Source organism: Botrytis sinoallii (genome assembly GCF_014898435.1).
Source record: "Botrytis sinoallii strain Bc 23 chromosome Unknown BSIN_001, whole genome shotgun sequence".
Taxonomy (NCBI): domain Eukaryota; kingdom Fungi; phylum Ascomycota; class Leotiomycetes; order Helotiales; family Sclerotiniaceae; genus Botrytis; species Botrytis sinoallii.
In genome coordinates, this window is record NW_024066028.1 from 1,626,740 (window position 1) to 1,642,355 (window position 15,616).

Below are 15,616 nucleotides of genomic sequence, written 5' to 3' on the forward strand. Positions count from 1 at the left end.
AGATCTACCTATATACATGTAGGTATATGAATTGGGACGTTGAAATCCAGTAGATTCCGGAGAACCAATTCATTTCAACATACAACCATGAATAGATCTCTCTCTACCTCAGCTTGAAGAAACATGTGTGAGTGAGTGAAGAGGGACTGAGGGAGTGAGGGGTCGGATAAAAACCCCTCCTAATGCCTTAATTCTTTTTAAGGCATCACCACACCTGAACCTTCAAAATTATTGAGATTGAGTCACCTCGAACATTTACTATTATAACAACAAATCTGTAATTCTTCCAAAAATGGCGTCCGATTTACCGTCCGAGATTCTTCAAGCTCTCTCCAAGAATGACAATATTCTTTCCTCGGAAGCATTTCCTTCTCAAAAGTCCACCGACATCAAAGGTGCTTTGGACAGACTTGGTTCAAGGTCTATGATCACATACGAAACAATTGATCGCGAAGAAGTTATACTGGAAGCAGAAGCTGAAGAAATTGCCAACAATGGTAGTCATGAGGCACGAGTCTTTGAGGCTCTTCAAAAGGCAATGGATGGACTCACGGTTTCTGAATTAGAAGCTGCTGTGGGAGACAAGAACGTTGTCAAGGTTGGTCAAGGTAAAGCATTCAAGTCGAAATGGATCGCGAAAGGTAAAGACGGAAAGCTGGTAGCTTCAGTGAGTTATTTTTCTCCAATTCTACAGAGTTCGTTCTAATCTTGCAGACCGATTCTATCCAGGACACAACTCGAGAACAGCTCCAAATTATCCAAAAGACTCGTGCGCATCCAGATCCAAAAGTTATCACCGAGCTCAAGAAACGTAAGCTGGTAAAGATGCAGAAGGTTACGAGTTATAAGATCTCTAAAGGACCTAAATTCGCCTTGGAAATGGTTAAGGAAGAGACAGATTTGACAGCAGACATGCTTGCATCGTAGGTTTCAGCGACACTTTGAGTTATAAAAAGTGCTCACATATTTAGGGGTGCATGGAAAACTGCCGCTTTCAAACCATATAATTTCAAATCTCTTGGAGCAGACCAGAATTCTGGTGCATTACATCCTCTAAATAAAGTACGACATGAATTCCGCCAAATCTTCTTCGAAATGGGTTTCGAGGAAATGCCTACCAATAACTTCGTCGAAACCGGCTTCTGGAACTTCGACGCTCTCTTTGTTCCACAACAACATCCTGCGAGAGATTTACAAGACACCTTCTATATATCGGATCCTAAAACTGCAGACAAACCACGTGCAGTGGATGGGGAGGATAAAGCTGACTATGAGGCATTGTGGAAGAATGTACAAGAAGTTCACCAGGAAGGAAAATATGGATCAATCGGTTATAGATATCCTTGGGCTGCGGATGAATCTTTACGACTAGTTCTTAGAACACATACAACTGCGACCTCGACAGCAATGCTACACAAATTAGCCCAACAAAAGGGACCTGATGGACGACCACCGCCAGCAAGATACTTCTCCATTGATCGTGTGTTCCGTAATGAGACTGTTGATGCTACCCATCTTGCTGAGTTCCACCAAGTTGAGGGTGTTATTGCAGATTATGGATTGTCCTTGGGAGGTCTTATGGAATTCATGGAGGTCTTCTTCAACAAGATGGGCCTGGAAGATTTGCGTTTCAAGCCAGCTTATAATCCTTACACCGAGCCAAGTATGGAGATTTTCAGTTACCACAAGGGTCTCGGCAAACTGGTTGAAATTGGAAACAGTGGGATGTTCAGGCCAGAAATGTTGGAGGCAATGGGCTTACCAAAAGATATGAAGGTCTTTGGTTGGGGATTAAGTTTGGAGCGTCCAACTATGATTAAATATAAGGTAAGATTTCTCCCACACTCTTGGATCATAAAATCAATCTAATCTGTCTTTTAGGTGAACAATATTAGAGAATTGTTAGGTCACAAGGTTGATTTGAATTTCATCGAGAGAAATCCAGCTGTCAGACTAGACAAGTCATAAGGGATTAGATAGGTCTATAAAAATAAATGGTTGCACAGTTAAAAGACAATTGATACCCATGAATTCCTCTCGTCATAAGCACTGTGCAGGGATTCAAGGTATAATGGCTTCGAGTTAATGACAGAACGAATTGATAATGGGTATCATACTACAAAGAAAAATTTCATGATGTAAATTAATGATCGCTAATCATGATCTTCCTCCGTTAAACCTGGACAGCCATCCATTGAATCGTCGGGATATGTGTATTTGCAGAAGAAGCAATAATTGTACTGCGACCTCAAATGTTCAACGATCTTTTGCAGTCTCTCAGTCGGTTCCAGTAGATTGAAAGCATCAAGCTCAGGGTCCTCTTCTTCCAAATCCTCTACAAGAGTATGCTGGATCCTGTCCTTTCCGATTGCTCTCTTGTCATCCTTGTCTTCGTCCGCATCATCGTAGGTCGGTAAACGTGATAAACTTTGTTGGAGATCATATCTCATCCTTCTATCCCTTTCCTTTTCTTCGCGCTTCCGAACTAATCCTCTCCATAAAATGTTGATCTGCTTCAACGGTTTGGTCGATATTTTGCGTTTAAGTTCGTCTTTAGTTTCCCCAGATCCCTCGCTCACCTTATCAATTGTGTTCTCCATTTCCTCTTCCTCTCTTTCCCCGTGCATCCTCTCCGCAACCCTCATCGCTGCGCCCACCATCCCTTCCAATCTCGCATCCTCCCTCTCTTTCCTAACCCTCTCCCTATACTCCCCCTCCTCGGCCTTAGCCCTCTTCCCCTCCCGTTCCACTTCCTCCCTAAACTTCCTCTTCTTCTCTTCATCCAACCCGATTCCTCCCTTGCCTTCTTTAATCGTCACTCCCACCGGTTCCAACCTCGCCCCAACATTATCCTTCGCCCCCAGCGCAACCCCCGGCTTAAACCCCATATTCGCCATCATCTTCAACCCCTTACTATTCGCATTCCCCGGCGCCTCCAACATCGATTTCGACAACGCGTCTTCCCTCGCAGCATTTTCCTCCGCCGCTATCTCAGCCTTCGACTTCGTGCGCGATCGCGCTTCCGATTCTCGCTGTATGCGCTGTCGTCGTTGGGTGTATGTTTCCTTCTCTCGCGGTTTGACGGGCTCGGAAATTATCATGTTCATGTAATCGTCCTCCTCGTCTTCTTCTGGCGCAGCTTCATTCGAAGCTTCTGCGACTTTCAAATCCTCTTCTGTCATGATGGATGAATGAATATGATTGTTATGTTTCGTAGAAAAACAACCAATCGAATACCCTCCTCAGCTCTCAAAAAAAGTTTTGTTGCACGTCTGTCCGCAAAACCAACTATGGGGCTTTTGGGAAATTGATAAATTTGATTGCAGATTTGGAAAGAGGGAGATTGCGCGATTATGGGAAAAATTGTCCCGGGGGTTGGGAAGCAACAATTGAGGTGCGACGGTGAGGGGCGTTTGGGGAGATTTGGGGAAAGGCTGTGTGGTGTTGTCTCGAGGCTACCGATTTTACACACCAAAATTTACGTCACCGCCTTGAGCAAAATCTTGAAATTGACCAATGAAATGAGTGCCGAGGTATGGATAGCTCAAGTGCTAACCCCCAGGGTTCCTTTAAATTCACTAATGAGGAGGCTGTCGTGGATAGTTTAGATGATGTATCCTTTGTAGATTGCCCTTATATGATATTAATTATTCTATATCATTCATTCTCCGGCATTTATGGAGAGAGAGACATTGAAGCAATTCACCCACCAATGATCGTCTCCACACACCTAGTATTTCCATTCATCAAGGGAGATAGTGCAAAGCAACCAAGTGATTGGCTTCTACAAATTAAGTCATTGGGTATTTGTATGTTATTCTACAAGTATTGGGAATGTCTATACTACTTTACACATCCAACAAATCCTCATCTGCTGTGTTGTACACCATCCAAGGAACACAATCAGGAACGCCCATCATCCTCGCCGCCGTTTGGGATGATTTGACGATATCCATACGTCCTTCTTGACCACCGTTCACCTGTAGTGCAACGATACGTAGAAGGTCTGACAATAACGTTAATGCCTCCTCTGATTTTGCTTGCTCTCGCAAGTCATCATAAACTATTCCTAACTCCGCTAAAGCCTCAATTCTTTGCGATTGGAGCATTGCTAGAACTTTCGTGACTTGTCGCATTCTCTCCTTTGTACCCTTATTAATATTGAGACGTCTTAGTGCAGGTCCAGTCGTAGCGCCAATTGCTGTTATTTGTAAAACAATGTTGCGTGCGGTATCATCCGTAGGATATGTTCCAAAATACTTTTGCATAGCACGCAAGGCCACTGCAGTTCCTGGTTGGTCGTCCACCAAGCCAAAGTTCAATATGATTGAGTTATAAAGGTCCTTCGGTAGATCATCTTTTCCAAGCTCTGCCTTCAACTCATGTCGCCATCTCATCATTTCTGCGAACAGTTCTGCGGGGGTAAAAAATTTGTGAGCTCTATGTCTTTGCATATTCCTTTGCTTTAGACTATGCCACAATTGCAAAAATGTCTCAATGTTAGGCTTCAATCCGTCACTGACGAAGGTATAGTACATCTCTTTCGTGTCCAAAGAGGATTTAGATTCAGCTTTGATTGCTGTGTTCATAAAGTAGGTATTTGCTGGAATTTTTGCTTTTCCTAACGTTGTGTAAAGGTCCAAAAGGTGTTCATGTTTCTGCTCTTTCACATATTGGTCCATAAGAATTGCAAATGTTTCGATTGTTGCAGGGGGGTGGAGGTTGAAGCTGGCAAGTTTGTAGTCTCGCTTGTTTGTCCCCTTCACAGCCGTCAATGGGGGTAGCAACACCTTAACTCCTTGATCTCGAGCCTTAACGAAATCAAGTCTTGCTGCAATCATAGACCAGCCCATTTCCTCAGCCAGTTTTCGGTTCTTTAATTTACCCGTACGGAACCAGGCACCCATAAGCCCATTTGTGAATTTGGCATCCGGGCAGATCCTGAAATCTCGCATTAAATCAAGTACTCTGCTAGCTTCGTCAAGGTCGCCACTTCCAATCAGTTTCTTCATCCATTTTCCAAAGAAATACTTATTGTTCAGCATGGATGGAAATTCTTCATAATCTCGTGTTGTCAATGAGTCATACCGCAAAGCAGTGGGATCTTTCGAGAGCATCATATCTTTAAAGACTGCTAATGCTTCATGATGTTTACCAGCTCGCATAAAAAGTCCGCTGATTACATCATAATCCTCCATCTCCATACTCGATTTCATGTGTTTCCGAAAGTCAAGGTAGATATTCCAAGCTTCGAGCGTACGATTTTTGATCGTTGAGGCCAAGCAGCCTTGTATTGTGTGAATAAGAATACGGGAGCTGAGGGGATTGTTTGATCTTTGTATGACAGTTGATGCTGCCTTTCTGGCTTCATCAATGTTGCCATTCTCGGCAAACATCCGAGTACCAAGCTCCAAATATTGGTCTAAAAGACTTTCATCTTTAGAAAAAGTCTGCCAAGCGGATTTCCATAGATCAATTGCGGTCCTTGGATCTCCTTCGACAAAGACAGCTTCGATGTATAACAGCAATGTAGGCCCTCCGAGGTGTAAGCCCGCTTTCTGCATATCTAACCCGAGTCGTCTCACATGCGCCATGCGGTCCAAATTTGTCGGGTCTGGCAATGAAATATAACCCCAAAGAAGTTTCCACGTTTCTGGAGAAACTTCACCAGGATCTGACAATATAGTTGTTCGGCATAACATGTAGTGCTTCCATAACTTAAGCATCAGGTTTTCATTCATTTGAAAATTGCTACGACCATAATGATGATCAATTTTCTGCAATGTGCTATTCAAATCTTTTAAATGACGTCGGGCTGAGAGAGGGTATGGTTTTTCAGGAATTAAGATAGAATTTGGGTTCGATCTCGGATTGGTGATGGAATTTGACTTTGTTTCTGGGGCGAGAAACTGTTGTGTTGTGGAAGAAGTCGGAGGTGGAGATAGCTCTGTGGAATTCTCAGCTTCATCTACGACAATTAGCAGACGTACTATGAATCAGTACATTGATACTTGCCTTCCTCGACAGACTTTAAGAAGTAGTTCCGTATCTTTTGCCGGTCTTCTTCTGACATAGGGCCTGGCTTGTTGGTAATGCCTTCTAGTCTATCCACCTCGGCTTGCAAGCGTTCTATCTTTGCATCCATTGCATCTTCCCATTCCTCCATATGAAGGCTTGGTTCTTCATCTTCGTTAACCTCCTCAAGTTCTTCCGCCGAAACTTCCCCAATATCTTCTTTTATTTCTCGAACTGCCTCTTGAAGACCTTCCAGCAATTCCTCCTCTTCAGGATCAGCCTGCGCTTCTGTTCGAACACCATCCGGAGTCTCGTCATAGTATCTGTAAAAGGGTTCATCAGTCTGCTCGACTTGTTGCGTTTCCGTCTTCGAGGCAAGCGGTGGCACTTTCCCCCCTCTATCTATCGACCTCAGCGGGGTTTTTTGTGCCGTGAAATTTCTTGAAAGCCATGGTGCTCGCGGGGAGGTCTGTAGTTTTATTCGGCATGACTTGCATACGAAACCACGAATACTAGAAGTGAAATTGGTGGGTGGCGGCGGCATAAGTATTGATGTTGATGGGTCCAATAAAAAAAGTTGAGGTGCGGGAAACTTTTTTTTGATAAGCTATGATGCGCAATGCGCAGCATGACTTCGCTTCCCATTCGCGACAACAAATCACGATCACGTCAAAATCTCACGCGTACCCCTTTCTTTCTCAATCGATTGGTATCAATTAAAAATGTCTATAAACGGGGATACTAATAGTCTTGCTGGATTTGATGGAACAGAGCACCAGGTAAGTTGTATTTCGAATTCTACTCTATACCGAACTAAACCCCAATAGGCGGCCTATGTATTTACTCCTACTTCCGTACCTTCAGAAGATCTACTCCAGCGACCTAAGAAGCGCAGGAAGGTAGGAAAGGCGGCAACAAAAGCTCCTGAGCACAATGACGGCGCGGAGCCTTTCAAACTTGCACCATTATTTAATGAGAAGGAGTCTCATGAACTTTCAAATCTACGTTTGAATTTGTTTAATAAGCATTGGCCGGAAACAGAAACAAAAATTCAGGTATATATCCTAAGCTATAGGATCTCAACATTATGGCTGGCTAATACCATGATAGTCAATCCTGAATGAAGCAAATGAGGGCACTTTGTCAGAGGTCACATCTTTTGTAGAGAATGAAAGGTATGCATAATTTGGTATAATTAGTGAAATGGAGTCTGATAGACAGTCAAAGGAGCATAGGCAAAGTCCCAGCAGGGTTTATTGTAACTGGGCCAAATATCGCATCTCAAGGCTTGCTTTTTGAACAGCTTTCAAAAAGACTTTCCAACGAGTTTAATGGTCCTGTTGTCACTCTTAGATCCGGAGAATCGTCAAACTTGAAGGTACTACTCAAAAAGCTCATTAGAGATGTTACTCATCAAAAGTCACATGGCGAAGACGAGAATGACAATTTCCTTGAGCAAGATGTGAGTCAAATATTTCCAAACATTCACCTGGTATAGTCTTGCTGATCCTCCAGGGTCGTAAACTTCTGAACTATGATTTGGAAATCATTCATGGTTATGTTAAAGCCCACGGGTGTGATAAAGTGATCGTATCATTTCAGGACAGTGAAGCATTTGACTCTGGTCTGCTTGGAGACGCAATATCCTTGTTTAGGTAAGTTAATATATCTGTTCCTTCTTCTGTCTACTTTTTAATACTTAAGCCCTCAGCTCCTGGCTAGATCGCATCCCATTTCTTCTGTTGTTTGGAATTGCTACATCCGTCGAGTTATTCCAAGAACGACTTTCTCGTGTCGCTGCTCGATCTTTACATGGAGCACAATTCGATGTAGAACAAACAAGCTCCATCCTTGAAAACATATTCTTAAAAGTTATCGCTGGATCAGATGCTCCAATAAGACTGGGACCAGGCATTCTATCGAGTCTTATGGAACGTCAAACTGATCATGTTCAGAGTGTACAAGCTTTTGTTGGAGCTTTAAAGGTATTTCTTCTCTTGAATTTTAGACAATTGTTCACTAACATGGTTAGTATGCGTACATGTGTCATTTCTATGCCAACCCTTTGAGCATATTTCTGGGCCTCACAGACGAACTTGAATTGGGGCCCCTTTTGCAAACAGAGCATTTTGAAGCTATTAGAATGCTTCCATCATTCCAGAAATATACTGAACGTCTTGTTGATCAAGGCGAATTAGAGCGTGCCATGGGGTTGATTGACGATGATGAGCTCCTTCTGCAAGAGGTAGAAAGCTCTATCCAAGGCAAAGATCATGCGGTGCAGAAGATTCTCCGAATCATGCATATTCTAGTTACTTTGGCAGTCGAAATACCAGAGAAGATCGATCTCTATATTAAAGCATCGACTGGTTCATTAAGGAACTCTGAAATTGTGCGTTCGATTGTGGATTCAATCAAACGCGCCAGTCTCGATGATTTTCTAGGGATCATTACCTCACTCAAAGAAGCCGTAGAGGGTGGAAGCACTGAGTTGGATCTTGAATCATGGTCGGAAATGGAATCGGAATTCTATTCAGAAATTGCGAGTATCAGGGAAGACGCTTCATCACTCGCAGGCTCGGATACAGGAAAGTCTATCCGCAGCAGTTACAACAAAGCACTCCGCACTACAATCGTTTCACAGAAGGTCCAAATTAGCCAGGATAGATCAGTACTCACAAAGCAAGACAAAGAGTTCACAGCGCTTGTTGACCGCTTAATTCAAGCCATACAGAATTTCGTAGATCTGGACAAATTACAAGATCAATTCGTTTCCGAAATTTGGCTCTACGATCTCAGATTGCCATATCTAGATGCCTTTACACCTAAACCCCGATTTACAATCGAACGGGCCCTCTCCTCGCCGTACGACTATCTTTCTTGTGCATGTTGCGACCCCACGAAAGAGGGAGCACTAATGTCTCATCCGCCTACTGCCATTTTGTACAAACTGTTCTTAGAAGCAGGAAACTTGATTAATATTTTCGATCTCTGGACGGCTTTTATTGCTAACCTGGGGCCGGAATATGACGAGGGTGACGATAGCGAAAGACAAGCTTTGATGTTATTTTATAGAGGACTTGCAGATTTGAAATTGTTGGGCATGATCAAGCAGAGTAGAAAAAAGACGGATCACTTGACGAAATTGGCATGGAAGGGTTTGTAAACTTGGGATCACTAGGTGGCAGGACATGAGAAATGATTAAGAATGCAGTTAGAATATAATTATATTAATCTTCGAATGCAAATTCCCAAGGCATCAAACAAAACGTATCTAGTCGTCCATCAGCACCCAAACCTAATACCACTGATTCTTATTCCTAAACATCTCCTCTTCGGCCCTTCGAACCCTCTCCTGTCTAACTCTCCTCTCAATTTCCTCGACACTCTCAACCGGACTTTCACACCCTCTCAACCCAATAAATCTTCCCAACCTCCTCCTCTTGGTCTCCAAATCCGCATTCACGTCCCAATACACCGGACACGGATAATGCATCGTCCACTGACACGGAGTGCGCTGATGATAAAAATGCGCGAGCTCGTCTAATTCCGTGGATGTGAGAAGCCAGAAATTCAGAAGTTTCTTGGGAAACGAGGGATGGATTTGTCCTGTTGTGAGACGCACGAGTGGGGCGAGGGGAAGTGCCATTTGAGATATTTTGGCGGCGAGCTCGGGATTGGTTTTGCTGAGACGGGTTATGGTTGACATGGTTGAGTTGTGGTGTATCTTGTATGGGGTTTGAGGTTTGTGGGGTGATAAGATGAGATGAGATGAGTGATACGTTTAATATGTTTTGGTTTTGTTGCCGTACAGTGGCTAGTTACGACTGATTTGCGTGATGGTTCTGGTGGTGATAAAGAGTGTGAAGCTGTGAATGTATATAAAGATACTTCCGCAATGAATCAGACGAGGGAAGAGTATATAATTCTATGATAACTATATTCGCAAAGGGATGAAAAAGATTATTCGCAAAGCTGCCAGCAGCGTAAAGATATAAGTCTAGGATGAAAATCAAAGTATGGAAAAAACGAAATATAGGAAATAGTGCGGATGCCAGATACCGATAGAGATGAATAGATAAATAGGGGAATGGAAGGTTCTTGTAGTTTTTGTCTTGTTATGAGACTTCATTGTGTTGAAGAGTTTCTTTGTATTTGAGTCAACTTGGCTTTGTTACAGGATCATGTCTTTGATGTTGTTGTATTCTGAGATCTACTTTTGAGACTTGAGTGAAAGGACTCTTGAGACAGCCTTTGTGGAAGGTTCTGACAAGGCGTTTATGATGAACAGTCTCAAAGAATCTCTGTAAAAGTCTAAAATAGCAACAACTAGAAAGACGCCTAGGTCCAAGTACGAATATGTCCACTACAGAGAATGCTCAAATGTTGCAGCGGGAACCACTTCATATAATCATGTGATATGAAGAAAATGAGAAAGCTTGGAAGTAAATCGTACAAAAATCGAAAGGCCCGCTGGCCCTCTGGGAGCTAAATTTTATATTGTGTTTAACCAGTAGGTTGGACTGGCTACTACAAATCTTGATACACCCCTCATAACCTATGCATGCAATATCTTACAGCCGCAAAAACGCCAGACACCAAAAACGCCTCGTGCGAGCAAGATTCATGCCATTGTACAGTGCCCAGCAGCTAATAAAACACGCCTTATTTCTTTCCCTTCTTCTTCCTGCTGGGGCTTCCTTGTTCGCTAGCTGCTGGCCCACCTCCTTGAACTAGAATGGCATCCTCGTCGCTCATAACACTCTGGGCCTTGGTAGGCGAGGTAAACTTGGATGCCTTGGCTTCTGCTTCTTGATCTAACTCTTTCATAAATTCTGACTGGATTGAGGCTCGACGTTTCTCCCACCACTCCTTCTCAGATTGGGTCCTGGCTTGTATGTCATCGAGGCTCTTCCTGAACTGATTATTCGTGTAGATTTCGTTGGCCGACTGGAAGATTGTCTGTCCCCAATTTGGTGCCAATCCATTTGCCTATTCATGGTTAACTATATTCAATTTCACCAAGCTACTAGTGAGAGAAAGCTCAGCTTACCTCCATAACCACATCCCTAAGTTCCTCTTCCATTTCTTTCTCTGCTCTCAAGAATCTTTGCCATAGATCATCGCCAACGCTCCCCCTCTGTAATAAGGTACTGCATGCTTGCTTCGCTGTTCTAATGTGAATAATTCGGTAAATATCTTCGACAGCCCTTCTTAGTAAAGCCGCTCGAATAAGCTCCGCTGGTACTTTTGGCGTTTTCTCGTCCCCCTCTTCTGGCTCAAGATGAGCTAGAGAAAAGTAAATGTTCCTTTGCAGATGGTGTGGGAACCAAGGCGCAAGAGTCGCAGATTTAACTATGAATACCTGTTAACTTTGCGCATAATCTAAAAGCCAGATTTAACTAACCTGCTATGCGCTTTCTATATAAGGACGAAAATGTTACTAGAGATCCGACGAGGACAACGACATATGCGAAAGGAAGTATTAGACCACGAAGAGTGGTTGCGTAATCGAAATCTTTGAACATGGTTGCTGCTGTCACTATGTCGAACACAAAACAACACTCTTTGAGCTTTCCCAGAGATTTGGGATATATCGGATCGAAAAAGGGCCAATGTCTAGGAAGGGTGGATGAAGTTTTCCGACAAAGACGGGGCGATTGTTGGAGGTACCAAAATAGTAGATATCCTCGTAGGTGTGGTGTGTCCTTTAATTAATCGTTGTTCTATCGCATTCTGCCACTTCAGGACAAATAACCTTAAAGTCACTTTTTTTGACTAAGAAGACAAGCACTTCGCTAACAAGTGAATGACCAATGAAATCAATTTAACCCGATCCAACTATTTTGGAGAATCACTTACATTCCATCCTTGTAATTCTTATGTAACACAATATTCACAATATTTATACCAAATTCTTATAATTCTCATAATTCTTGTATTGCTTATAATTTGTGTTTACAAAGGCGGTGGAATTACCTACCTAGGTAAGTGGCATCATGGCAGTTCCTACTAACTGTTTTCCGTAGGCTACCGAATTCTGACGTACAGTTACTTATTAGAGCTTACCTGGTAGAGCTTCGATGTACACAATTAACAATCCAAACAAACCAAACCCAACATCTCAAGATCAAGAATTATGAGAACCTCAAGATTTTGTTCTTAATACATAACCTTTTGTTCTTTGTTCTTTAATACAGTACTTCTACCTCGAATACATTTCATCTATTTGAATAAACTTGAGAACCAAACTTGACAAGAGGTCAAGATGCTATTAAGATTCCGTGGTCCTGATGGAACAGTCCGTATTACTGTTGAAGCAAATGAAACTTTTGCTCAACTTGGCGACAAGGTTGGTCTAAGATATGCTGTATGTATTGCAGTGAGCTTCTGCTAATATGCTATAGCTTGTAAAACTCCTACCTGAGAACATCGACCCAAAGACATTAACACTTTCAAATGCGCCGAGTGGTGGTGAGGTCAAGTCTCTGGTAGAAATTGCAAGAGCCAAAGTCTCGCAGATTGGTCTCAAGTAAGTCGGGTATATGTAAAGCCTCTAGAATGTTGTATTGACCAACTGAAGGAATGGTGATATGGTATTCATAAATTATAAGCTCTTGGATAGTCTTTCAAATGGCAATGCTACCCCTTCCACCTCGACTGGTCCTCCATCTCAACTCGCCTCCTCAACAAATCGTTTAAATGGACACGTCGTTTTACCAGAATCAATACCTATCGATGTTCCAGCGCAAGAAGTAACTTCGCCATCGGAAAAGATCAAGAACCCGTGGGAATTAGTCAAACAATCCGATCTCGATAATAGGCTAGACAAGAAAGATGGAAAAATCCCAGAAAGAAGATAAAAAGATGTGTCGACATGGTGAAAAAGGAATGTGCGACTACTGTATGCCGTTAGAACCATTCAATGCGGAATATCTGGCCGAGAAAAAGATCAAGAATCTCTCGTTTCACTCGTATCTGCGAAAGATCAACTCGGCGACCAACAAACCAGAGCTAGGAAGTTCTTTTATGCCACCATTGACGGAGCCGTATTACCGTGTGAAGAAGAACTGTCCGTCAGGACATCCTCAATGGCCCGAGGGCATTTGTACTAAGTGCCAACCGAGCGCAATTACTTTACAGCCACAAGCATTCCGCATGGTGGATCATGTCGAATTCGCTCAAGCAAGCCTCATCGAAAACCTACTCCAGTTCTGGAGGGCGACAGGTGCACAACGTTTTGGGTATTTATATGGTCGCTACGAGGAGTATGCAGAGGTGCCATTGGGAGTCAAGGCTGTTGTGGAAGCTATTTACGAACCGCCACAAGTTGACGAACTCGATGGCGTCACATTAAATGAATGGGAATCCGAAAAGGATATCGACGAGATTGCGAGATTGTGTGGCATGGAGAGAGTCGGTGTCATCTGGACTGATCTCATTGACTCAGGCGTTGGAGATGGCACTGTCTTATGCAAGAGACATATTGATTCATACTATTTATCATCTCTGGAAATCGCATTTGCGGCACGTTTACAAGCGAAGCACCCAAAGCCAACGAAATGGAGTGATACGGGAAAATTCGGGTCCAATTTTGTTACCTGTGTAGTGACAGCCGATGAGACCGGAGGAATCGCCATATCTGCATATCAAGTCTCCCAACTCAGCCCGTGGAAATGGTTCGAGCAGATATTGTCGAACCATCCGCCGATCCTGCTGTGATGATCGTTCGCAGTGAAGGAGATGATGATTCCGATACGAGCGCACGATACATCCCTGAGGTCTTCTTCCGAAAGATTAACGAGTATGGTAGAAGCGTTCAAGAGAATGCTAAGCCATCTTTCCCTGTAGAATATTTACTCGTCACATTGACTCACGGCTTTCCTAGCGATCCTAAGCCAGCATTCATGGCTAAGAGTTCTTTCACTATTGAGAATCGTTTGGTCCTTGGCCAGGAACAAGATCTCAAGGACGTTGGAAAGCAATTAGGACTTGACAAGAGCGGACAACTCACTCAATCTCCTGATGGCGTCCTCGCGGTGTCTGACTTCCATCTCCTATGCTTCATCTATAGTATGGGTATTTTGAGCAAAGTTCGTACCAACTTTTTCTTTTTTCACACTCACAAGCATGATACTAACATAATCATTCGTAGGAAGAGATGGCACTTCTCTGCCGTGTGGCAACTCAACACGATTTAGCAGATGGATACCAATTGATAGCAACCCCTGGCTGGGCAAATTTCCTTGCAATTTTACAATCGACTGGTGAGCGACCCCCAAAACGTCAGTCGCCGTCCGATGACGATGGTCCTGCGGAGCGTCTTGCTAAAAGGGTTGGCGGAGTTAGGCTAGATTGAATAAGTAGTCTACTCCTGGACTATTTTGTTCTTTTGAGGCTTATACTCTGATTGTGATAATAGGTTTCTAATCGCCAAAGCGTCTCGACGACTATTCAAGTCTATAGGGCAGAGGAGAAAGAGGATTGATAGGGAGGTTTACAACATGAATTATTGGCGTGTACGAAGGGGGGCCAAATTAAACAAAACGACAGGGCAATGAGGAACTTTAGGTGCTTGGTGGATAGAGCGGTGACTCTGGTGTTAACGAAGGCATGCATATATGGCGCAGGATATCCCGGATAGGGAGAAGGGAGAAGCAAAACATCAGACAGATATATTTGTTGTTGGGATATATGACATATTATAAATTAAATCAATTATCACAGTCACGTTTTCTGTGGATGAGAATGCGATGAATGGTCTAATGTATTTCTTTGCCTTTTTTCTTCTGTCTCCCGTAACAACCTCAATTGTGTAGTATCTAAGATTGGATCAGATTTATTAGCTCACGTAATTCCCAAGTCCGAGAGAGTAAGGAATGAGACTTTCTAATGGGAACGTGTCGATATCTAGCACTCACAAAGACTTTAAGACAGCCCAGATGACTGAGGCATATGTATGAACTCTGCCTTGTGACAAATGCTCAAGATTGTTTTAACTTAAAAGTACGTAGTAGTCAGACAGTTTCTCGCGAGTTCAAATTCAAATTCAAGTCCAAGTCCAAGTTCAACCTAATTATATAATACTATATTTCATTGATAAATGCTCTCTAAAATACTCGAGAATTATGTTATGAGCATCGACATGCATCATTAGCCATATAGCTCGCTTCTCATGAAGACACATAATGAAGAGAGGTTCATTTGAAAGACGAGGGTTAAATTTGAAATTGGAGAGGTTGTACTGTACTTATCAGTTAGGGATCCTTGCAGTTGTGGGGGTTTGGATGGAGAAATGGGAGGGAAGAGCTGATGAATGGGTGATTTGATTTGGAAATTGAAGATGGGAAGGCCTGGGTTGCTTGGATTGGATTGGATTGGATTGGAACGCAACGGAGTTGAGAAGGGGGAGTTAGTTGTAGTTGTAGTTGTAGTTGTAATTGTAGTTGTGAAGTTGGCGGGCGTATGCGTTGGTGAGAAAATGGTCGTGCAATTGATGATTGACTGGGTTCCCTCGGGGGGTCTTTAAGGTGTTGATATACTTGGTGTGTGGGAGGAGGTGGAAGAGTGGGTTTGCGGGAGGGTTGGGCTGTTGTGTTGT

At 43.1% G+C, this 15,616-nt stretch overlaps 7 protein-coding genes across 7 annotated transcripts; 3 read left to right on the forward strand and 4 right to left on the reverse strand.

Moving 5' to 3' along the window:
- The first annotated feature begins 167 nt into the window (after positions 1-167).
- Positions 168-2,051, forward strand: EAF02_000340 (uncharacterized protein). The gene is made up of 4 exons (XM_038896388.1): positions 168-667; positions 715-923; positions 972-1,827; positions 1,882-2,051. Exons 1-4 carry the CDS (start codon positions 293-295, stop codon positions 1,966-1,968), a joined length of 1,527 nt encoding a protein of 508 aa, XP_038763247.1. The 5' UTR covers positions 168-292; the 3' UTR covers positions 1,969-2,051.
- A 102-nt stretch (positions 2,052-2,153) lies between these two features.
- EAF02_000341 (uncharacterized protein) lies at positions 2,154-3,182 on the reverse strand (the record flags this gene model as incomplete). The annotated part of the gene is made up of 1 exon (XM_038896389.1): positions 2,154-3,182. One exon carries the CDS (start codon positions 3,180-3,182, stop codon positions 2,154-2,156), a length of 1,029 nt encoding a protein of 342 aa, XP_038763248.1.
- A 666-nt stretch (positions 3,183-3,848) lies between these two features.
- On the reverse strand, positions 3,849-6,559 carry EAF02_000342 (uncharacterized protein; the record flags this gene model as incomplete). Its single annotated transcript, XM_038896390.1, has 2 exons — positions 3,849-5,968; positions 6,004-6,559. The coding sequence occupies 2 exons, from the start codon at positions 6,557-6,559 to the stop codon at positions 3,849-3,851; spliced, it is 2,676 nt and encodes an 891-aa protein (XP_038763249.1).
- Positions 6,560-6,737: 178 nt separating this feature from the next.
- Positions 6,738-9,181, forward strand: EAF02_000343 (uncharacterized protein; the record flags this gene model as incomplete). Its single annotated transcript, XM_038896391.1, has 7 exons — positions 6,738-6,794; positions 6,843-7,070; positions 7,126-7,190; positions 7,243-7,477; positions 7,531-7,670; positions 7,727-8,000; positions 8,048-9,181. 7 exons carry the CDS (start codon positions 6,738-6,740, stop codon positions 9,179-9,181), a joined length of 2,133 nt encoding a protein of 710 aa, XP_038763250.1.
- Positions 9,182-9,313: 132 nt separating this feature from the next.
- Positions 9,314-9,724, reverse strand: EAF02_000344 (uncharacterized protein; the record flags this gene model as incomplete). The annotated part of the gene is made up of 1 exon (XM_038896392.1): positions 9,314-9,724. One exon carries the CDS (start codon positions 9,722-9,724, stop codon positions 9,314-9,316), a length of 411 nt encoding a protein of 136 aa, XP_038763251.1.
- A 956-nt stretch (positions 9,725-10,680) lies between these two features.
- Positions 10,681-11,543, reverse strand: EAF02_000345 (uncharacterized protein; the record flags this gene model as incomplete). Its single annotated transcript, XM_038896393.1, has 3 exons — positions 10,681-11,007; positions 11,069-11,370; positions 11,423-11,543. 3 exons carry the CDS (start codon positions 11,541-11,543, stop codon positions 10,681-10,683), a joined length of 750 nt encoding a protein of 249 aa, XP_038763252.1.
- Positions 11,544-12,283: 740 nt separating this feature from the next.
- Positions 12,284-14,503, forward strand: EAF02_000346 (uncharacterized protein; the record flags this gene model as incomplete). The annotated part of the gene is made up of 7 exons (XM_038896394.1): positions 12,284-12,367; positions 12,423-12,547; positions 12,599-12,812; positions 12,868-13,620; positions 13,683-14,108; positions 14,171-14,359; positions 14,438-14,503. The coding sequence occupies 7 exons, from the start codon at positions 12,284-12,286 to the stop codon at positions 14,501-14,503; spliced, it is 1,857 nt and encodes a 618-aa protein (XP_038763253.1).
- Between the last annotated feature and the right edge of the window lie 1,113 nt (positions 14,504-15,616).

What these genes read in the sequence shown, in the direction of transcription:
- EAF02_000340 (XM_038896388.1), top strand. Translation starts at nt 293, where the DNA reads ATGGCGTCCGATTTACCGTCCGAGATTCTTCAAGCTCTCTCCAAGAAT. An exon ending in ACAGCAGACATGCTTGCATC is followed by an intron (nt 924 to 971) that starts GTAGGTTTCAGC and finishes TCACATATTTAG; the next exon opens with GGGTGCATGGAAAACTGCCG. An exon ending in CAACTATGATTAAATATAAG is followed by an intron (nt 1,828 to 1,881) that starts GTAAGATTTCTC and finishes TCTGTCTTTTAG; the next exon opens with GTGAACAATATTAGAGAATT.